Source organism: Hippoglossus stenolepis, chromosome 21 (assembly GCF_022539355.2).
Source record: "Hippoglossus stenolepis isolate QCI-W04-F060 chromosome 21, HSTE1.2, whole genome shotgun sequence".
Lineage (NCBI taxonomy): Eukaryota > Metazoa > Chordata > Actinopteri > Pleuronectiformes > Pleuronectidae > Hippoglossus > Hippoglossus stenolepis.
The window spans coordinates 11,343,907-11,367,682 of NC_061503.1; the positions used below are offsets into that span (position 1 = coordinate 11,343,907).

The window sequence follows — 23,776 nt, forward strand, 5'->3', positions numbered from 1 at the left end:
AAAAAAACACAGCGAAGAATCCAACAGCAGCACAGACTCCCCAGCAATGGTGTCATTTGTTTGCAATAATTAAAAACGAATGAGCTTATGGTAAGTTATTGATGTTAAAATGCCAGATGTAACAATTTAAAGGAATTATTTAGAGTGGAACAAGTTTGGAGTGTAAAGTTAGCGTGGTTCAACGAGGACACGAGAACAGGGAGTTAAACTGATGATCAGCACGACTGAGGATGTAATCATGACTTAAACATGGAGGACATTCATTTTACATTATGGCCTTCAAACAAAACAATTAAATCAGACTGCGAGAGAGGGGGAACAAGGTGCCTCTAGCTTAACAACGCAGACTGATTCAGAGAAGATTAGTGACTATCATTTGTTATTCTGCCATTTTTATATAACTTCTTTAGTATTTAAAGAAGTATCCTTTGCAGGAGCCTTTGTAATGGAGCATAAGTCATTTACTTGCAAATATATTTATATAACTAAATTCAAGTGTTTTTTTTTTGACTATCATCTCTTTCACTTTGCAGCAGGAGAAGCACTGAATTATCATCATCATTGGCTCCACCACCACAGTAATGTATTATTCAAACTCTGCACTACAGATTACATTGTATGTCTTCTTCATGCCTCAAGTAAAGCCAAAGGCACAATTTTCTCCTCAGTTGGACAATGAAATTATATTCTTCCAGCTCACACTGTGTTGAGCGAGATGGTTGTATATGAGTGTGTGTGTGTGTGTGTGTGTGTGCGTGTGTACTAATGAGTGTGTGTGTACCTCTATAGGCTGCGGGTCGTTGAGATGGTCGCTCAGGTCCATCAGAATCTGAGGCATCCAGTCTGGGACGTCGTAGGGGCTCGAAAGGATGCACGCACTGAAGCCGAGCACTCCAGCATGGCGCCGCACCAAGTCTGCGCACGTACACACACGCACACACACACACACACATTTACGTGCCTGTCACAATCAAACAGTGAAGCAATCACAGTAATACTTGCCCTATTACCCTTTCTTATCCCAGGGGAATTGAGAACCTTGAAATGATTAGGCCAATTTGAACTCTCCATTTGTGCGTGTGTGTGTGTCAGTGTGTGTGTGTGTGTGTGTACCTGTGGAGGCCAGCTCTCCTCTGGCCTTGGGGAGGCGAGTCTGACTCAGCGTCTGGAGCTGTGTCTGCAGACTGAGGTCCAGAGGGAAGAACTGGCACTGCAGTAAACCACTGAGGGTGGTGGCTGCCATGTCCCTCACCTACGGGGAGGAGGAAGAGGAGGAGGAGGGGTGAGGGAGGGACAGCGAGAAGGGAGAAAGAGACTGAATTTTCAGAAAAAAAATTTGATCTGTGAAGTTCAGAGCTGACAAATAAAGGATGTGGTGGAAAGCGCGAGGCAGTTTTAGGGCAAGAAACGCATACACAATTTATTAAAAGAGGTGAGTGCAAGGAGATCGGGGGAGAAGTGAGGTACATGGGACAGAGATGAGCAGACGAGGAGGAGGAGGCGGAGGAGGCGCGGGAGGAGGAGGGGTGGATGGATGCCGGGTTGAGCTGAGGTAAAATTCACTTGCAGAACATCACTGCCTTCCTGCATCACTCTGCATAAATTATGAATAAGCTCTGAGTGACGGCTGACGCATCAAAACAGACAAAGATACACAGATAACGCATTCGCCAGCTGTTCACTTACACAGTTTACTAAATATTACAAAATATTAAGCAAATCTTTGTCATTTAGAGCTTTCTATTCAAACAAAGTACTTATTGATTTTAATGGCTGCATACAGATCAATGGGAAGAGGCCGGATAAAGAGGGCTTTAAAGGCACACATACACATCGCAGTGTAGTGTGACAGTCAAATATACTCTTTGCCAATTTATATTTTGCAGATTATATTTAGTCATGATGTTATTTTTAGATAAATTACAACCAGCCACAAAGCCGTGCCTGAGCACTATCCCTGTAACCACAGAAGAAGAGAGATGCACAAAAAAACAGGAAAATAAATTATGAGCCGAGCAGTGGAGGCAGAGGGTTCATTTTCAGCAATAACACTGAATCGAGGAGAAAGATTAAGATTTAGTGAGGAGAGGCTGGAGGACAATAAGTGGCCATTTATAATCCTGGTGACAATTACACCTCACGGAGGGGAAGGGCGGGGGGGGATGTGTTTGCTGCCTCTTGTGCATGCGCTACCTCGAGCTGCTCGTCGAGCAACAGCTGCATCACCAGCTTTTGGATGCGGAGCACCTCAGCAGGCACGCTGAGCAGGGTAAACAAGTTGTAGAAAACCATGATCTGGAGGTAGGTCAGCACGGAGAAGCGAGCGTGCCACGACCTGCTGCCGGCCATCTACAGAGAGAATAGGGAGCGAGATCAAGAGACAGACAGAGGTGGTTGAGGTCTGCACAGAATCCCCCAAGCCCCTAAAGATGTTTTTATGTATCCTGCACAAACAAAACAATCTATAGTGGACATGTGGTGTTATGTTGTATACACATACAACATAACACCATTGTGTGTACAAGTTATTACCTTGTCTGAAGAAGATAAATCACCTTTGCAAGTATGTTTTTATGTGCGTTTGTTTGTTTGTTTGTTAGCAGCATTACACAAAAACTACTGGACGTGTTATCACTAAACTCGGTGGACGGATTCAATATTGGTCATGAAAGAACCCGTTAAATTTGTGGTGCAGATCTAGATCAAGGGTGCTGATCCAGGAACTTTTGTTTAACTCTTCTTTAACATTGCGAGACAGAGCGTTTCTCTACATTTTCATTTTCACAGGAGAATGATCTTGATGAGTATGTGGAATATGGTGCAGATCCACATAAAAATCTGGATCTAGTGAATTTGAATGTGGTTTCATGAGGGGACTGTTGGGTCTTGGCGGAGGTTTGCGCTCTTCTGAGTGCCATATCTAGTTTTGAATAAATTAATCCTTGTCTGCCAGTATTATCGTCACCCATCATAATGCTGAAATCTTTCAGCTTTAGTGCACAAAGCTAAAAGTGTCTACAGCCACCTGCTGTGTAGCATACAGAGATGTCATGCTAACGTAAAAGATGCTGATATTATATGCTGATAATGACAATGCTAACATTCTGATCTGAGATATGTTTACATTGTTTTCTACCATAGTTAAATTACTATATTCATTTACTAATTGGTGCTAAATGGTTGAGACTAATGGAATTGTCATTTGTTTTGCAGATATTTGGTCTTCAAAACAAAGCATTTGGACAAACTTTGACCTGATGTCGGCTCTAGATGAAACAGCCGGGGATCACCAAAGTCTTTACAATTCATCATGGCCATCTGCGTCACAGCGAATACATCCATCAACTGGTGGCGCTACAGTAAAGTCAGAGATAATCCAAATCATAAGCTTCATCCTTTGCGGACCATGAATGTGGAACCTCTCACTAGCTGTTGTGATATTTCAGTCTGGAACAACTTGACCGACAGTACCATCTACGGAGCCATGCCTCCGGGGGGCATGCTGCTGCATATTTAATAGACAAGAGACTGCAGTGATGGAAGGGGCTATGTAGATTCAGACCTCGTCACCGACTTCATCCCTGATCCGTCACGGTGCACAGTCTGGGGAACATGCACAGGTGTAGACGGATATTAATTAAGTGCGTTGAAAATGGTCTCAAACGTAAAGAAAAAAAAAGAACGAAGCGCCGTATTAGCCGAGCTGCACGGAGATCCCAAGTGCTCCATCACACAGATGGCAGTGACTTCACAGAAAACGGGATTTCTCAGAAGCATCAAATTAATCTGGCAGCTCGGTGCATACATTAATGAGGCGGATTGATGGCTTCTCACGAAAAATCATTTGGCTCAGTGCCGACTAAACGAAGAGTCGTCAGAAAGTTACTGGGGGCGACAGAAGCATTAGAGGAACATGCATTAACTCAATTTGGTAAAAAGGGCTAGCGGTTTCCCTCTGTTTCCAGTCTACATGCTAAGCTATATATTAGTTGTGTCTCAGCAGTAGCTTCACATCCAGCATGCAGATAGGAGTTGTGTTGATATTTTTATTTAACCTCACAGCAAGAAATAGCGCCAGCATCTTTCCCATAATGTCAACCTATTCCTTTATATAGAGCAACACACGGTATCTTCCTCCTACAAGATAAAAAGGGTAAACAACGCATGCTTTATTTCTTGCTGTGAGTTAAATGACAACATAAACGCAACTTTTCATATGCGAACACTCAACTGGAGGAAATGGAGGATTTAGCTCACAGGAAGAAATAAAGCATCTCCTCTAATGTCAACCTATTCTTTTTAATAGTAAACATGGCAATGCTTTCTAATCCCGGCTGCCATCTAATGCAGAGCCGTGGCCGCGATGGGGAGATATTCTGACAGCGTTGGAGAGAATACAAATTTCTCCACAGGGTTCCCGCTCTCATACAGCAGAAATATACTGTAAGCATCGCAAAGTAAGCAAATTAAAATAGCACAGGTTGTTTTTAGTCGAACAACACCTTGGGCACCATTAGGCTCTGAACACTGACAGCAGGCAGGTGGGCCAGAGAGAGTGTGTGTGTGTGTGTGTGTGTGTGTGTGTGTGTGTGTGTGTGTGTGTGTGTGTGTGTGTGTGTGTGTGTGTGTGTGTGTGTGTGTGTGTGTAACCTCTTCCAGAGCTGCCAGAACCAGAGGGATGTGCTCGGGATACAGCAGGCCCTGGGACATGAGAGAGAGACACGTGCGCGCATCCTGCTTCATCTCATCATAGCTCTCATCAATCTCCACCGGGGCAATCTGCAGGGAGAGAGAAACAGTGAGAGAGATGGAGAGAGGTAGGAAAGACACAGCTACGCACTTTGAGTAAATGAAGAGAGAAATTGAGTTTAATGGGCAAGTAAGATTGAGTGGGTATTAATGCTGTGCTGGGACCTGTGTGTGTGTGTGTGTGTGTGTGTGTGTGTGTGTGTGTGTGTGTGTGTGTGTGTGTGTGTGTGTGTGTGTGTGTGTGTGTGTGTGTGTGTGTGTGTGTGTGTGTGTGTGTACTGCGTGTTGGTGTACGTGTTAATACTGTGTGTGTGTGTTGTTACCTTGAAGAGCAGGGGCAGGAGCTGCAGTTGCAGCTGAACAGGGGTGGTAAAAGTTCGCCCTGCGCTCGCCATCAACCATTTCAACACTGCAAATGGCGCACACGCACACACAAACCACACACAAACCATACACACACACACACACACACACACACACACACAAGGAAGATTTGGGATTGCTGCCAAGTAATAAAAACAGACTTGGTGCTGTGACCTTTCTGCGCTGCTCTGAAAATATAACACAATCTATCATGATTTAGCATCTAATGATTTGGATAATTTCATAACCAGATATTTATCTGTATCAAGGAGATTAGGGTAATAACACAAGCTGAAAGAGCAACAATACGCAAATGTTAATATGAGCAGTGAGATCTAAATTCCCTCCTTGGTGAAGAGGTATCACACCACAGGATAGTTTGTGAGTAAAAATAAAACAATGAAGTCTTGATAAATACTTCTCCACCCCTACTGCTCGCTCAGTGTTTTAATTAGAACAAATTTCTTCATGTCATAGGATGTTTTTTTTACATTTTCACAGATTTTCTCCTCTGCAGAGATATGTGCTTTTCTAGTTTTTATACATTTAATTTAAAGCCTGAAGACATTTTCAAAGCTCCCTCCTTTGAGAGTGATATAAATCTGGTGGAAAATATTTAATCCTTTATTTATTTTTGTGAAGCTAAGAACAAATTAAATTTGTTTTAATTTAGTTTTGTTTGCTTGTGTTCCAGCAGGTTACTAACAACTAATTCTCCATATTGTAATTTTAATTCAGAGCTGTGGCTTAACTGCATACCTCTATTATACTATATTTGACTCCAACAGGATTTAATTGAATTGTGTCCAAAAAAAAGTATCAGCCATCTACTCTTTTTCAAATATTTAAATATTAAAGGGTCAGATCATATTGCAAAAACATGTATTTTTCATCAAACAAATCCCGGTGTATTCAGCCATGCAGATACTTTTGGTTCCATACAAATACATGAACAATTTGAGATTTCTTCCACCACTTTTGAAAGAGATGTTGAACTTTGGAAATCAAATTCTTCCAATACTATGAGATCCAACCATGAAATTCCACCCACAAATCACCATGTGCATGTCTACATACCACTGGGGTGGAGTAATTTAGTTAAGTGTAAATAAGAACTGACCCTTTGATTTGAATATTTAAAAAATAAAGGTTGCTGAAAAACTTTAAACTTTAATTTACTTGCAAACAATTTGTCGTGATCAAATCTGCTACAAATCACTGCACGATGTGACCTGTATAAAAACTGTCTAAAACACTTTCCAAACACTGAATTTGACTCCTTGCCATAACTAAGACTGAGAGTCCTGCAAGCACACCCTTGAAATTCCCTGTGATCCACGCCTCGCTTCCTTTAAAGTAGAATTAAAGGCTGGAATCAATAAGGGATCACAGCTTTTAAATTGTTTCATCTGGCTTCAGTGTGTCTGTCGGTTTCATGAGGAGCACAAGCTGTCCTGATATAACTTTCTTTTCCTCGTCTGTCACCATCTGTCCCTGGCCTACACATCATGTTCACCCTCCACACACTTTACATGCCCGCGTCCACATTCTGACCCGTCTTAAGCAGCTTGACAGCCTGGGTGCGCTCGTTCGTCTCCTGGGTGTTCTCCTCGTGGACGTGGTTGCGGATCTCCAGCTCCGACGTGAGGGGCTTGAGCCGCTCCAGGACCCGGGTGACAAACTCCGTCACGTGGGGGGACGAGGTGGAGCGGGTGTGGGGCAGGGCCACGTCGATCATGAAGATATAGGTCAGGACACTGGAGAGGGAAAGAGGGGAAGAAAGGGGGTGAAGAAGGAGAGGAAAGAAACGAAGAAGAAAGATACACAGTGGGCGCAGTTGAGGAAGACACGCAGATAAATAAAGAGGCTTAGCATTGAACAGCCCAAACAATGCACACTAGATAATTAAATCATCATGATTGAGTAATCCAGAGGAGGTAACCCTGAGGTTATTTGGTACCTGCCGATACGTTCCCTCACATTCTTGTACACCTGGGTGAGTTTGGGCTCCAGGTAAGCCAGCAGCCTGTGCAGCAGCTCAGCAACTCTCCACTGCTGCTGGGCCAGACCTCCTTGAAGCACATACAGCAAACTGACAGAGAGAAACAGGGAGAGAGGGGGGGGTCTGTGTTACTGCGGCACTTCAGCTCGCCATACGTCAGCTCGGGTTACTACAGCAGCCAGAAATAAGAAACCTCTGAAATACTGTAGATGACATAAACACAGACTTGTGCATGTGCAGCAGTTATTCATTCTCGCTGACACACACACATAAACACGAACGTGTGTACCTGGCGTCCCGGAACGAGCCGCCCTCTCCACTGAGGGGGCTCTCCATCAGCAGCTCAAACAGCCAGTGGAGTTTCCTGGGGTCCCGGCCCTCCTATTGGACGACGGCCAAAACAAAATAAATGCTTACTTTTGGAAACATTGGCAGCATGCATTTGCACACTGAGGAGCTGTGTGCACATAGTCCCTGTACATTTACTTCCAACTGAAACAGAGACGTAATGCCTGGTTCCAAATGGTGGATGTACTATTGTATGGTAGAATGAATTACCTCACCTTACCACACAAAAACTACTGAACAGATTCCCATAAAACTTGGCTGAAGGATGTGGTACGGGTCAGGGAAGATCCAATTTAATTTTGGTGCAGATCCAGATAAAGGGGCACATCATATAAGTTATATTTTGACTTTCTTTACCATTGTGCAATTGGGTGTTTTCCACCATTTTCTCAGAGAATAATTCATGGATCTTGATGACAATGCCCCCCCTGCTCCTGGATCCGCCCCTGACAGGCACTAACAGTTTACGGCCATGCTTGTTGGCTGCAGTGCTGCTTTCAGCTAGATGCTAATGCCAGCTTGGTAACATAACGACAGTGACAATATTGACATGCTGACATTAAGTAGGCGTATTGTTTATCATTGTTATCATCTTAATTTAGCATGTTAGCATTCTAACGTGCTAATGAGCGCTAAACACAAAGTATGATTGACGCTGGTGGGAAAGCCATTAGGTGTTAGATCATACGCAAATTGAACAAATTGCCAGAGCCATTAGGATAAAGCATGGACCATAATGCTTGAAGATAATTTCATTGGCAATCCCTTAGTGTTTAGCATATTTCAGTGGTGGACAAACTGACAACATTACCATCCCTGGAGCGATGCCACTACATGGCTAAAAAATAATAAAGAAATAGTTAAATCAAAGAGTGTTTGTGCTGCAAATTGTGTTTTTTTAATCTAATCTTCCCTTGAATGTTTGTTTTCATTGATTTTTAATCTTCTTAATCTGGATTTTTACATGAAAAATAAACAGATCAAATCCCAGATTCTTCAATGAGCTCGAAGATATGTTGCATGTGGAAATGTAAAATACGCATGTGAGCATATACTCACACAGGCGGTGGCGATGCAGGTGCCCCAGTCTGTGTAGGTTTCCACTGTGATGTTGTTTAATGCAGTTCTGATCAAAGGACACAAAAGCTGCCATAACCCGTCCACCTGCGCACACACACACACACACACACACACACAACACACACCACCACACACACACACACACACACACAATAATAAAAGTTTTTATTAATATTGACTTTTCTTATCAAAAACCGCAGTTTGTGTTTGCCGTGTGTGTGCATGTGTGTTTGTGTCTCCAGTACCTTGCTGAAACTCCAGAGTTTGCTGCCTCTGATTAGTCCTGCAGTAATCTCACACACACAGCGCTGCGAGCTCTCATGGGGGTCGCTGGCGAGCTGCTCGAGGTGAGGCCATAGTAACGGCAGGAACACGTCACCATAGTTACGAAACAGCCCCTGTCAATCAAGTGTGAGCATGAGAGTTCGTTCTGTGTGGAGAAACCAAGGCCATTTTTTTTTTCCTAACCAAAGAAAGATGAATTACAGCCATTTGTTTGACGCAAGAGAAGTGTCAGCTGACTGACGGAGCACGATGAATCACAGCAGCTGATGACACACATTCCAGATCTGCGGAGTTCAATTCGGCCTTGGCAGATTGCGGGTGTGCTGTGTCACTTCTCTGTAAAAGGTTTGCCAGATCGATTTAGGACGAGAACTTAAATTGCACCTTGAAGAGACAGAAGCGTCGAGGGTTGAAGCTGTCTTTTCCTTTCCGATCCTCCAGAGACAGAAACCCTATAAGCTGGTCAATAAACTCTGGGTCTGAGAAATATTCAAAGATGATCTTTTCCCCCTGAGTGACACACAAAGACACACACAGATGTAGTAGTAGTAACACCGAGGCACCAGTGAGGGGTTTCATGTGTGCGGCAACAGTACGAGCACACACCTCACTCATCTCCTCATACGTCAGGTCATCTTTTGGCTTTTCAGAAGCTGCATAGATCATCATTTCTCTGAAAGGAGCGGGAGACAAAGAACGGGCTGCTGTGATTTATAGATAACAATGCACAGGAAAAAAATATGGATAGACACATACTGTCTCCACATAAGCAGCAAGGATAAATGAATGATTAAAAAGTCAGTTAGTCAGCAAACCATCCGCATACCAAGACAGGCAGCCAGCCCTCCACCTATACATCAATGCCTCTATCTAGGCCAGGCAGTAAGTCGTTCAGTCGACCTTATCTAGGCCGGGCCGTGACAGGAAGTCACTTCAACACCCTGCTAGTTATCCTGCCCGAAGTCCGACGTGAAGTTAGCCACAAAGATAAGTATCAAATCAAGCAGACAGTTAAGTCAATCAGCTGTTTAGCTCCATCCAACTAAGCAGTTAATCAGCCTTCCAGTTTTTTAAATCCACCGGCTCAACCCTCAGTCATTCTCTTTACCTCGGCCACGAGTAGTATCCCCAGTGTGTTTTCTCCACATACAGCTGAGAGTCCCACTGTTCCTGACTCAGAGGTAGGTTGTTGCTATTGTACTGCAGCCAGCGATTGGCCTCGCGGTCCCCTACACACAAACCCTCGGGATCCTCTACACCACCTAGAAACACAATACAAAGACATGAAAAGCCCTGGACATACAGACATATACAGTAACAATGTGTGATGGGTCTTTCTACACAATTAAACAGCAGGAAAGATTTTGTATTTCAAGTTATTCACCTTTTAATAGAAAGCAAAGATATATACATATATTCTGGTCATACTAATAACTCAATGTTTAAATTACCAAAGAATGAGTCTGCACGTGGTGATGTATAATTTAATTAAAGCTATAACTGGTGCTGATATTGCTCTAACTTCCTTTGCGGAGGTAATAAACAGTTGTACATGTGACTGTTTATTGTGTGTGGCGCATACTCACTGATATCTGTCGGCTTCACTGCCTCTTTCTTTCTTGGTCGTTTCAGCTGTTTCAGGATCCCGGCCATTGCTGAGATCGCCACCTGAGAAAGAAAGACCAAACAGAAAGAGAAAGTGAACGAGAAAGAAAAGAAAGAGAGGATATACAGGAGCAAAGCCACATATTCTGAGAGAAGTTTGCCATCGTCTCTCAGAGTTGAGGCCACAAAGTGACCCTGAGCTACAATTTGATCCAGATCTACAGGTAGCACACTTTAATTGGAGCCCCACATAAACACAGTGGCTGCTCGGAGTCCAGTCGAAAAGTGCTTCAGGCATTAAAAGTGCTGTCTGTACCTTTGTCCTAATCACGTTAGTGGGCTTGGATATGCACTGGTAGGTTTGACTTTATTCTCTGGCATTGCAGCTCCTTGTTTTTCTGCTGCGATTCCACGGCTCTTAGTTTTTTAGCTACTACTACTTGGCTTTTACACAGGCTCCTTTGGAACAATTGTTGTAATTACTTTGTCAGTATTAGCATAGCAATGCATTTTATGTTTTAGAAACTATTTAAAACCTTAACTGGGTCCCATACCAGTGCTACACATTGATTTTATGCATGAATGTGTTTGTTATAAAAAAAAATGTCTGCAAGTGCCGTGAAATTGAGACACACCATCTGCCTTGAAACCATGTAACTCCAGTCCAAATGATCAATTATGTCTGTGGTCAAACAGAATTTAAATATTTTTACCATGGTGATTATCCAGTATGACATTTGTGTCTATGAGGTTTGATATGAACTGCTTGTTGCATGCAATGAACCAGATAAAAAGCTTTTAGTGATGCTCGTCTCTGTCCTTGTAACCCAGCGGAATATCAAATACTTAGACTGTTCACCTCTTGTCCACACAAACACAACGTCAGATTGACACACACAGCTGCGGACCTTGCGTATGCTGATGGAGTCATGTATGAGGCCCTGTGTGAAGAAGAGGACAGCGTCAGGGGGCAGCGGGTGATCATCTCTCAGCAGGAGAGACAGGAGGTCTGTGGCCATGTGCTCGAACTTCCAGGGCCTGAAACAACACGCACACACACGCACACACGCACACACACACATTAGGGAACATCAGGACAATAACAGATAAGTGCTTTCATTGTGATAAAAATTACAATGCATGTATGCCACGGGAGGAGAGAAGTGCTTTTGAATCAGCTACTGGATGTGGTTATCTTTGTCATTTAAATCCTGAAATAATAATAACAATACATTTGCATATAGTGTTAATGTATATACAGTTGGAGAGAAAACCTACAGGTCTCTGTCTTCAAGGCAATCCAAGAGCTCATTGACCAGCTTCTCGTACTTCCTATAAAAAAGAGGAAGAAAAAAAAGTCAGTCAATGGTTAAAAGAAATGAATAAATGCAAAAAGAGTTTCCAGCTCTTATGCAACCTTGAGAGAAGCTAAGAGTATTGAAACTGAATGAGTAATAGCAACTACAGCGATGCAGTTAATATTCATACCTAGCAGCCACCACGTTTCTGATTCGCTGACGCTGGAGCCCCTCTTTCAGCTCCTCTACGGACGGTGCCTCTAAGCAAGGCATGGGATTTTCAGACTGTGCGATTTGATTGGCTATGTCTACACATCTCTCGGATACCTAGAAGTGGACGTGGACAAATTTTTAAAAACAGAGAGATGAGGGTAGTGTTTTGACTGCTATCAGACACGTTGCTCACTGTGAAATAAATCCCGATAGTGTCCTGCTGGCGGTTGATCCGGTCAATGATCTCATCCAGCAGTGCACCGATGGAGGGCTTCTCCAGGGTCATGGAGGGCGACAGGCCACAGCGGACCAGGGCGGGCCACACCTCCCCAACACAGGACCAGTCCCTCACACTGGCCAGACACACACCACTATGAAAGCCCAGCAGGCAGTACAGAGCACCCTGAGCAACACACACACACACACACACACACACACACACACACACACACACACACACACACACACACACACACACACACACACACACACACACACACACACACACACACACACACACACACACAGTATGAAGACTTAATTAATATGATGGATGAAAAACAGGAGTTGCATGCTGGTTTTTAAATTTAGGGCAGGATAACTCCCAGCCTGCGTTTCTAGATACGTCCGAAAGGTCAGACACATTCATGTTCAGGTGTCATCTGTGAAATAAAATAATTTTAAGGCAATTTCCTAGTTATAAACTAAAAATGCAGTTTTCATGGATTGGACCTTTTGTCCTCCCCTGACAAACTGTCAATTGTCCAGTTTGGCAAAATCAATGCCACTTGAGGCAACATCTTTTTTAAAGTAAAAATACTTTTTAAAGATAAAACCAGTACATTGTAAATCCAATGTATGTGAGCAACCAAACCGCTAACACTGAAATAGCAGTGTGCTCTCATGTATATTTTAATATAAGACAAGACATTTCTTTGGGACTGGCAACAGTCCACCACACAAGAGTGTTTTGAAGAAAACTTGTCAGTGCTCGTCTAAAGTGGGAATTCTGTGGACTGTACTCCTGGCTAATAGCACCATCAAGGAGCTCAGGAGATTAAATATGAAGGCAAACAGTAAAGCCTGGTCTTATTTTTGTAATACAAATGCTGCCCCTTTTCTTTATGGATGAGGACATTTTTGGTCTGAAACCTGTAAGATTTAGCGTTAGCATTTGTTACCAAATCAATGTGGTATGGTATTAGAATGACATCATGTATAATAACATAAATTGTATTATTATTGTCAAAATAGAGTTTACAATGTGCTTCACAGAACAGGTAATTGAAAGCCAAAAGGTATACATCTTAAATATGTTATTTGTAAAAGAAAAATCTAACAAATAAAACTCAAACATCAAACTAGATAAAAGAACATTTTAAAAGACACTGGTGTTTGTTCTCTGATTTCACCCTGTCTCCAGTCTAACCATAGATAAAGTCAACAGGAAGTAGCCTGCAGCCCTCAGGCAGAAATGTAAGCAGAGAAAAGGGCAGCGATGTAGGATGGGGCCAGGCCTACGTCCACCTCAAAACAAGCAGTAAAACTTTAAAATCAATACCGAGGGCCACAGGTAACCGGTGCAGCGAGGGCACACAGTTATAAGCCAACTCCAAATTTCAGCACCACGGACAGTGACCAGCGTGAACAACTGTATTTGCGCCCACGTGTGTGTGTGTGTGTGTGTGCGTGCGTGCGTGCGTGTACCTTGAACTGCTGTTGCGTGCTTGTGGTGTGTTGTGGTGAGAGCAGTCGCAGGATTCTGGGAATTAGGTCTCTGTAGGAGAAGCTATAGATTCCCAGTGCAGCTGTCAGCACATTCTGGGCCCTGCTACGTACCTGCAAGGACACACACAGATATATATACATGCATCCCCAATTAATTTCCATACCATGTGAGATATTTACATTTATGCCACTAGGAAAATGGAAACCAGCAGATGCTCTGATTGTATTTTTCCCTCATTAAAATAAATGAACAAATTAATGAATGTGTGTTTTGTCGCTCGTACCTGACTGTAAGTGCTGGTAGAAAGCAGCAGCAGATCGCAGAGCAGCTCCTGATGAACCACTTTATATTCACTGCCCTCCACCACCAGCTTCCTCATCTATTTACACAGAAACACACATTTTTTAAATATTCAGAAAACAGCAGGCTCTGACTAAGAATGACAGAATTTACTTTATGTGCATGTGATCACAGCTGCATCTGTGACCCTGCACAGAGTGCGTGTGTTGTTAACCTCATGCTGGAGTAACACCCGGTCAATGAGCAGCGCTCTAATGTGCTGCTTTTTCCCAAGGAGCTGCAAAAGGAAAAAGGCAACATACTTAAATCTCCCTCCCCAGTGATTCATTGAAACTGACAAGAAATCAGTGGCCTTGTGCACTTTTCCAGCTCACCCGGTTTTCCATGGACTTCTTGACGAGGGTGAAGCTTTTCCAGCGCGAGTCAAACTCCTTCTTGTGGGTGCCTCGGAAAAACATGAGGTCATTAATGATCTGCAGTCAGACAGAGAGAAAGGACGCTGTGAGACCTTACTTGGGCCAAACATAGGAAGGAATAATAACATTTTCATAGATGAATAATAATAATCAAAACACAAGGAATAGATACCTTAATGATGACAAACAGGGACTTTGTGTCATCCTCCGATTGCTCCAAGATGTGATCTGGATGAGGACAAGTGGATATAGATTGTAATGAAGTTAGGTTTGGGAGCAGGGCCACACCTCAACCACACCTCTAATCACATGTCAAGCTCACATACACCAGATTAATCCATTAATATCTGTTCTCAGATTCTTCGACCCATCCTTTCTTTTGCTTGGAGAGAGAGAAAAGAAGAGAACAAGGGAAAAGCCCTGCACATATCTATTCACACCTTAACTTATCACTACCCACACCCCTTCGTCTTCTTTTCCTCATTTCTACTCTCATCCCTTCATCCACCTTCACTGATCCCAACCCTCATCCCTTCATTCTCTTACCCTCATGCCAATCCTCATCCGTTCATCCTCCTTCCCTCATCCCTTCATCCACCTTCCTCATCCCTTTATCCTCCTTCCCTCATCCCTTCATCCACCTTCCTCATCCCTTGATCCTCCTTCCCTCATCTCTACCTGCATATCTTCATCATCTTTTCCCTCCCTTCCTCAGTCATCCCTTCATATCAATTTGGTGCATACCTCTTGCATGTCACATATTTCAATCCCCATTGAAACCTTTAAATCACACATTGTTGGGGCGTGGTCCTTGCTAGTGAATGTGAATTACAATTACATTCAGCAGAGAGAGAGGAGGTAAGAGCTAGAGTCTTCACTCACGTAGCAGCAGTCTCATGGTTTGGTAGATGGACTCTCTGTAGTTCTCCCGTGAATCATCTGGAGAGAAGGACATGCACAGACACAGAATGGAGGATGATCCAATATATCACGCACTAAAACTGCTGGTTTGTGTGTTATGTGTCCAATTGATTGTGTTTTCTTACTGTAGTCGACACCTATGTGCAGTTTGATCTCTCCCAGATTCACCATAGAGGGCACTCTGGTAGGAATCAAAAATAAAGGGAGCAAAACGTGACAAGACTGCAGGAAATTTGTTTTACACACACACACACACACACACACACACACACACACACACACACACACACACACACACACACACACACGTTCTTTTGTATGTGTGTGTAGCTGCAGGTCTTACAGGTCAGATACGTGTGGTCCATCCAGAGGGGGCAACATGCTTCCAGCTCCAAGAAGGCAGTGCTGCACAATAGCAAGACTCTGCAACAGCTCCTCCCTGTGAATCATGCCACACATTGCAGTGATTTTCATAGCAGAGTGTGTGTATGTGTGTGTGTGTTCTAGGTATTACTCATGTTGTGGGGCAATAAATCTTGTTGTCCTTATGGGATAAAAATTAAGTTCCCAACATGTAAATCCAGACATTTTAAGGTGAAGACAAGTTTTAAGGTTAGGTTAAGGTTGAAGTTTAGGTAAGGGTAAGTTTAAGGTTAAGGTTGGGTTAAAGTTTAGGGTTAAGTCAGTAGTAACTATGGGTTAAGGTTGGATTAGGTCCCAGAGAAGTCAATGTAATGTCCTCTAAAGTAATGGAGTGAGTAAGTGTGTGTGTGTCTGTGATGCATTAGTTTGAGTCTTTAGAGGTGTTTCAATTCTCCAAATTCAACTTTCCCCTGTTTGTGCTCCTGATTAGACTTTGAAGCGTCAGGATTCAAAACAGATGTTAAACTTCAGGTTTCATTTTATTTTGGACACAGACACGTCATTTTTCATTAATGAAAGGCTATGGGTTGCCTTTGTTCTGTTTGTGTGTGTGCCTAATTACAACTAATAAAGAAATTGGGGAGAAAAAAAGAAAAAAATGAAAGCGCACCTGCTCATTGGCTGATCTCCAGAGACGTGGCCCTTGATTCGCTCCAGCTCCGGGTGCAGGAGGCGGGACAACAGCTGGAAAACAAAGTTCTCCTCCTCTGTGCTCGGGACGTGCCAACACACACCCAAGGCCGCCACATCTCCGGCTCTGCCCCAGTCCTGGAGAAAGAGAGAGAGAGAGAGAGAGAGAGAGAGAGAGAGAGAGAGAGAATTTCTCAGAAAGTAGAAAGAGAAAGAGAGATGCCAGTTTTTCCACTGGAATGACTGGCACATACAAACCAGCACAATCAATCCCTCTCAAACCCACAGGCCCGTTCATCTCCTGGTGTCGGATTATTTGAAACACATGTAAACAGCTACCTAAAATGAACCAATGAACATGTTGTGTCACTTTTTAGTTTGGTTCATGTCCTATCTGCTAACATGGAGGAGGCCGGTATTTATGACCTATTGCCTACTGCCACCTGCCATCAGGGGGCGATCAAGATGAGCTTGCTTCACTTTGGAGAAGCTGTCCGGATGTCCGTCTTTATATACAATCTGTGGTCCTGTCACACATTTAGCTGTGACTGTTGGCATAAAGGCAGACAATCAATTATTTTCTAAATCCATGTTCGTACCTTTTACACAGAGAGACAAAGCAGAATTAAAGGTACAACATTCCCACTTTGACCAGCCTGTGTAAAAGGGGCCTTAGATAGTGACTAGTATTAGCTCATGTGCAGTTCGGTCCAGCAGTGCAGCCATTTGATCTCAGTTTGATAAACGCTTTTTAATTGTCTTCATGGAAGTTGAAATTGCAATGCAATTACCATCCTGTTTAATTTAACTGCTGATGATGATTCTAATTTAACTTTTTACATTTCCTAGAAAACTTAAGTGTTTCCTGTCACTGACTTGATACTGTGATAACTGTAATGATGATCGGGGAGGTTAGAAAATAAGCAGGAGCTGAAACTGTGCAGTTAGAAACACGGAACAAGATTTAACTAAAGTTTGTGGGATAAAACAATGGTGATTGTTGTTTTGTGTCTTAAAGCAACAGCCTTTTTGTGCAGTAAAGCCTTGCAATAGTGTGTGTGTGTGGTGTGTGTGTACCCGTATAGTGAGGTCAGTATCAAAGCCTCCAGAGGTGCTGCGGTACTCGGTGGGATAGATGAGGGACAGCGACCGGAGTGTGTGCTCCAGCAGACTGCAGGCGAGAGTGTAAGCCTGTTTACAGCGCAGACGCACGCATACACCAAGGATCCGCTCCAGGTCCCCCTGGTATTTTAACAGCTGTTCACCATCCACACGGGCAACCTAAACACAACACACACACACACGAGACACAGGCAATTCAGTGGAGAGCTGTGTCTTAAATATTGAAGTTCTCCCGTAAATCACAGCATCTGGCTCACTCCCACTCGCGTGAAGCTCCCAGGAGTAATAAAACAAAACAGAGAGGGTATCAATATGTTCTGGTTAACGACAAAGCTCTTTGATATTTATGACCGTGCAGGGTGCACGCTGCAAAAAGTGTCTTTGAGTCATCTTTTTTTTTTTCTCACACAGCATCACAATTGTAGTCTAATTCTGAAAAAACAAACAGAAGTGTCTGTTGACACCTTCAAGTAAGGGAGGAGGTAAATCTCTACAGTTCTAGTAAAGAAATATTCTTAAAGTTAATTGATCTGTGAAGGAATCAGGTAAATATGTGGACCCCACTATTCTATATTTTTAATAATATTTGAATTATAAAACCAGTTATTAGGAGGAATATTTCTTGGAGTGTTGAAGCTCTTGGGACGTGATAGATCCTCGTCTCACCTCAGAGAGCAACTGGAGATTCCACAACAGCTCCTTATCCAGCTCATCTTCACTCTGCAAGTCCTCATCTACACAAACACACACAGACACACACACAGGTCCTGACTGGAACATGTCAACAAATAATGGATGGACTAGGATGAAATGTAATAACTTTGATGATAACATTTTATTTTTATTAAAAAATGTTACATGACCAAAAACCTGCGAAATTACATTCCCATCAGCCTGAGCTGAGTTGGGTTTATTGACATGTTTGCACTGTTCTGCAAGCATGTTAGCATGATAACGTTAGCACTGTGCTCAAAATACATCAGTCAACAACTACTGGATAGCCTCAAACAGTTGCTAGCATAGCTGTATTTTTAATCATATTGATATTTTTTTTGTTGCTATTTACACACATAGGATTGTTGGATTGATCGTTGGTGTACATGAATACATAAATGATATTTTTTAATGCAGTACCTCCATAATTGTGTGACACTTATTTTCGTTCAATCTTGCCTCACACTTCACCTGCTAAAAAGCTACTTTGGCTTGTTTAATCACCAGAAAATACACACGGACTGGGATTTTTTGCTCCTCTCTTGACTTCACACTGCGACTAATAAGGCTCCTAATTGTTCCGAGATCGCTGTGATCTGATAATGTGTTAAAATCCCAAGAATGAAGATCTATCTTGACTTTAAAACATTTGGTTTCATTTAGCAGGGAATGAACTTTTGAATGAACTCGTTCAAAGCTCATTAAGACTTTGTGCAAACACAATGTCTATTACTACAAACACACACACACACAATGTGGTACTGACTGTCAGTAATCTGGAAAATGACGCTGCAGCAGTGAGGGACGAACAGACTGAGAGACTCGGCGGGATGACACTGCAAGTACAGACACAAACCCATTATTTAGATACACAAGCAAAAACAGCAGAAAAGTACATCATTAGGGACCGATTCCTCTAAAATGACTAAATTACAACTTCCTCCAACAACTGTAAATTAAAATCTCCAATGATCACACATTCATACCTTTGCTGCAGCTCGACACATGTCGGCCACCATCCTGCCAGACACACATGTCTCGAAGATGTTGGAGGTGGCAAAATTATAAACCTTCTGCAGCGCCACCTGACAGGAGGAAAAAGAGACAATCAGATGATGTAAATCTAGCGGCTCATTTGTATGTATTGTACACATTTTGTGTAAGTGTGATTTTCTTCTATACACTGCACATAATAGACATAATTAAAAACATATGCTACTATACATGAGGTTTAGATGAGGGTATTACTGCTAACGTTGGATGGACTTAATGTGAATAGTTTTGGATGAATTTAATGTAATGGTAGTGTCATAGTTGATTTGAGCTTATTCGATTAAGAGGGGTTTGGCAACACCAGCCCAAACTGAGCCCCGTCTACTTCGAATCGTCTGTTGTACAAACATGAAGTCAGAACATCCTGGATACAGGTGCCACAATCTTTGGGCTTTTGACGTCATTCGGATCCAGAGTCAGTCTCTAATTAAAACCTAACTCACCGCAAAACCTGGCACCTGAACAAACATCAGAGTGATAAGAACTATCTAAAACGATCTTTGATAAAAATGTATTTGGCATGACCTATACTGAAGTCAGCTTCAGTATAGGGGGGGTCAAGATGATGGCTTCACTTTTGAGGTGCCGTCACATCATCTGTCTTTATACACTGTCTATGCTTCAAAACAGTTAGAGGTATAAAATGGAAGAGGTGTCTGGTGTAAAGTAACCAAAACTGTTCCCACTTTGGCAGAAACATTTGTGATCATGTTTCAGGTTATTGAATTAATGAACTTAGGTAAAGACAGTGATGTTCCCTTTAAGACAGAGACGTGGTAGAGAGGAGCGCGTTTCCTACCTTGTATACCTCTGTGGAGCACTGTGTTAGGACGGTGCTAACAGTGGAGGACAGGCCCAGCTCCACCAGGCTCTCCAGATGAGTCTGGGTATCCGTCTCTGTCTCATCTCTGGTCTGTTCCAGGGTACTGCTGTCTATCAGAGCGAAACACCTGCACGAGCACAGATACACACACATACTGTACTTAAGCACAGACTTATACATCTGTCAGCAGTGAAAATGTCAACAGCGTTAAGGTGAGAAAAACCCATGACTGTGAAGCTTCACTAAGTGACAGTTTGACTGGTTCATTTGTCTCTACCTGTCCAGGAACTGGAGAACGAAGTCTTCGAACTCGGCTGAAGCAAAACAAAGATCTTTCTCAATCTGAGAATGAGAAGCAGAGGTTATGAGTCATACGTGCGTTCGAATGATACAAGTATGCTTTATCTCATGTCTTTGTACATGTGAACTGCTTTTATTCCAAAAAGTGATTTACCCTCGGGGATTGCCGATCACGCCGGCATAATCAAATCAAATAGGTGTATATTGCTTTATGTTGCAGTTTTATAATTATATCTTCACTTTTACAACCTGCATTTGCATGTTTGTGATCATGTATCAAAAGGGTGCATATGTTGATATACTATGTCAAAATGAAAACAATAATTGTCTGCTTATATAGGCCATTTCGTACTGAAAAAACAAACAAGATGCCATCAATGCCATGGGAAATAGGAGCTAAACCGAAATGTTCAGACAGAGGCTGAAAAGACGGACTGTAGAGATGGAGTGTGAAGACAGTTATTTCTGAACATGAGAGCAGGTACAGTAATAACACAAATTAAAATTATGAATATGAGCATAATATGTCTCCTTTAAATATGAAACAGGAGCCAGGAGATGTTACCTGAGCCAAATTTAGCACAATGACTAGAAACAGCTTTTTGTGCTTTGGCAACCTCACAGCAATAACAAGACTCCAGGAAAACCCACTACAGTGTTTTTATGCTTTTGTTTAGTACAAATGAAACAAACATGTTAAATAGTGAACATTAGAGGTGCCGGTAGACAGACATGAATGTGATGTGGTGATCGAACTCTTCCTTTAAGAAACACATATTGAAATCATTAATACCGGTCGCTTTTTGCTTATTATTGTATAGATGTTTATTTAATCCCCTTTGTGATTAAATAGTTCATGTGTGTACCTCTGTGAGATCACTGTGTCGAGAAGGAGCAGAAGAACAATCCACTAAAGGCACCAGAGTGGTGAAGGTGGCGATGAACTGGAACGTTATCTGGACAGAGCGAAAAAGTGGGAAAAAACAGATCAATTGACATCGTCTGACGAGAACACGGCCAAAGTTAAATAACAGAGCAGATGTCAGCCAAGTAACTTTTCTAAAAAAAGTATTAATTTAGCCTGGTGTGATGGATTAATGTAGTCTGGAGACAATGAGCGCACCAAAAGAGAAAACCAATCAGTTTTACAATCCAAGCAGAAACTGAAGACTGGGCCACATTAATTGTAAGTTCCTCAAACTGAGATATTCATCCCACTTTCAAGGATTATTAATAGGGTAGAGCAGAGTACGCTAGAGAGGAATTTAATCAACAGGAGCTGCATTGTCTACTCACTGTCTAACAATTCTTCTTCATTACTAATCAACACCTCCATTACTCACCATGCACTTGCTGAAGTCGTTGGGGTCCACCCCTGGCAGACAGCCCATGAGCAGTGGGAGAACGTGCGCACGGCCCTCTGGGTAATGGTTGTTGGGGGAAACCAGGCTGCGGGCCATGCCGATCATGCAGCTGAGAGTGGCGGTGAGGGTGTGCGGTTCTGTCAGGGTCTCCATCGCTGCATAGGTTCTGTTATATGCGAGACACAAGGAGGTAAATGAGTAAAGATACCAAATGAGGTGAAAGTTGCAGGTGTCTACTTGTCTTCTGGGAGCGAGGCAAGGTAATTACGGCAATTTGGTTGGTGATTATCAACATCATCAACACTTGCAGCAGTTGTGTGACACAGAGCTCATGGAGGAAACAAAGGTATGCCCCGATATAGCATCAGTGTGCAAATGTGTTTTTTCTCTTATGAAAGTGATCCAGTGATACTTGTCTGCACATCCATGGATACGCTACAAACAGGTCCTGCTAATGGCTAAATCGGTAAGCAACTATTTACTTCCTGTTAACATCCAGAAAACCTCAAATCATGTTTTATATTATCAACTATGTTTGATAGTGCATAAGTTCCTTTTGACATCGTTCATACAAGACAAATACTTACTTCTCAAGTACGGGTGGTATGGCAAGTTCTGGTGTAAGGAGAGCCAGGTTCTGCAGAGCGAAGGCTGCGTCCGTACTGCCGGTTTTACTGCACATCACCAGAGGAGGGCACACACACACACAGACACACACACACACACACAAACACACAGTGAGATAATCACAGATGACCAGTCTTTGTCAAAGACTACATGGTCAAATTATCATTGAATAACTGTAGAAAATGTGTCTTAGATTTCTCGCTTAATTTAACTAACTAACTGGACAGGGCTTTGTTAGCTGAGGAAAAGAACATTAGTGAACAAACAGTGAACAAAAGCTCAGGATGAAAACTCGGACGCCTGGAGGAATTGTGGTCATTAAACGCAGATTACAGGGACAGTGCTGCAGAAATATCACACCTACTCCCACAGTGACACCTATGGTTTCTAATTCTGCCCGAGTAGAAACAGTTTCTATCCGTCTTCCCACGTAGCAGGAGATCGTCTTGCACTGTCTTTGTTTTTAAATGTCATCTTACAACTTATTTTTAGAGAACTGCTCTACTGAACAACCAATATCATCCTTGTTGAGTTTACTTTATCACAAACAATTTATCTGTTGCTCAATTTCGGCAATGCTCCTAATTTAATGTTTTTATGCACTGTTATTAATACTGTGTTGTTATTGTAGTGATCCACCTTCATTTATTCCCACTATTAAGAAATGAAGCCTAAATCTCCTGGATAAGACTCTTGACATTTGGAGCCACCTGCTCGACCAATCATGAGTCAGTCTAAGCTGTCAATCATGACATTTCACCCTGTTTTCTACCATCATATAACTAATTAAACCCACACAAGTTTGATTTATGTCCCAATTGCTTATGTGGAGGCAATGGGATTTATGATTTACACTGCACCTAGCCACTAGGTGGCAATCAAGCCGCTTTGGCTTTACTATTGGGGCGCTGTCATGTCGTCCATCTTTATATACAGTCTATGGTCCATACTATTAACATATAAACTCCCCATGTCGTGTCAATTTTGGTTCAGTAATTATATTATCTTATGCATGTGTATATGATATATAGATATTTGTACTTACATCATATAGGTGTATTTAGAAGTGCCGATGTACTGTATTCATGCACATGTCTTATACTCCAGATCTCTTAATGTTAAAGAACAAGTGTCTCAACTCTTCATGCTCACATAAAGAAGGAGAGGTTGTTTTTCTGTATTGATGTGTCACTATGGCAGTCATCAAAGTGTAGTACCTGAACATAGCCAACAGAGTGGCGCCAATGAGACTGCGGGTGAACTCCTGCAGGTCTGCATCAGTCAGCTGCTGACACTCAGGAACCACTGTGATCCAGTTGGGTTCAGTGTGGCGTTCCCTGTGCACACGGCGCACAACACTTGCCGGGAGCCGCTGAAGCAGCCGCATGAGTCGAGACTGCAAACACACACA

At 42.6% G+C, this 23,776-nt stretch overlaps 1 protein-coding gene across 1 annotated transcript in view; it reads right to left on the reverse strand.

Annotated features, from left to right (window-relative positions):
• psme4b (proteasome activator subunit 4b) overlaps positions 1-23,776 on the reverse strand; it is a 35,811-nt gene that overhangs the window by 2,257 nt on the left and 9,778 nt on the right. The window contains exons 10-46 of the mRNA XM_035146805.2: positions 23,583-23,761; positions 22,326-22,412; positions 21,718-21,904; positions 21,241-21,330; positions 20,352-20,416; positions 20,051-20,201; positions 19,185-19,283; positions 18,965-19,034; positions 18,151-18,218; positions 17,440-17,643; positions 16,343-16,500; positions 15,653-15,748; positions 15,435-15,490; positions 15,271-15,327; positions 14,561-14,616; positions 14,347-14,445; positions 14,187-14,249; positions 13,956-14,051; positions 13,651-13,782; positions 12,137-12,346; positions 11,921-12,057; positions 11,711-11,764; positions 11,341-11,470; positions 10,414-10,495; positions 9,936-10,089; positions 9,434-9,500; positions 9,212-9,337; positions 8,788-8,940; positions 8,522-8,626; positions 7,404-7,495; positions 7,073-7,204; positions 6,667-6,869; positions 5,073-5,158; positions 4,651-4,779; positions 2,194-2,349; positions 1,114-1,252; positions 782-915 (exon numbers count right to left, since the gene is read on the reverse strand). Coding sequence (XP_035002696.1) covers positions 782-915; positions 1,114-1,252; positions 2,194-2,349; positions 4,651-4,779; positions 5,073-5,158; positions 6,667-6,869; positions 7,073-7,204; positions 7,404-7,495; positions 8,522-8,626; positions 8,788-8,940; positions 9,212-9,337; positions 9,434-9,500; positions 9,936-10,089; positions 10,414-10,495; positions 11,341-11,470; positions 11,711-11,764; positions 11,921-12,057; positions 12,137-12,346; positions 13,651-13,782; positions 13,956-14,051; positions 14,187-14,249; positions 14,347-14,445; positions 14,561-14,616; positions 15,271-15,327; positions 15,435-15,490; positions 15,653-15,748; positions 16,343-16,500; positions 17,440-17,643; positions 18,151-18,218; positions 18,965-19,034; positions 19,185-19,283; positions 20,051-20,201; positions 20,352-20,416; positions 21,241-21,330; positions 21,718-21,904; positions 22,326-22,412; positions 23,583-23,761 — 4,302 coding nt within the window. The remainder of the gene's footprint in view (positions 1-781; positions 916-1,113; positions 1,253-2,193; positions 2,350-4,650; positions 4,780-5,072; positions 5,159-6,666; positions 6,870-7,072; positions 7,205-7,403; positions 7,496-8,521; positions 8,627-8,787; positions 8,941-9,211; positions 9,338-9,433; positions 9,501-9,935; positions 10,090-10,413; positions 10,496-11,340; positions 11,471-11,710; positions 11,765-11,920; positions 12,058-12,136; positions 12,347-13,650; positions 13,783-13,955; positions 14,052-14,186; positions 14,250-14,346; positions 14,446-14,560; positions 14,617-15,270; positions 15,328-15,434; positions 15,491-15,652; positions 15,749-16,342; positions 16,501-17,439; positions 17,644-18,150; positions 18,219-18,964; positions 19,035-19,184; positions 19,284-20,050; positions 20,202-20,351; positions 20,417-21,240; positions 21,331-21,717; positions 21,905-22,325; positions 22,413-23,582; positions 23,762-23,776) is intronic.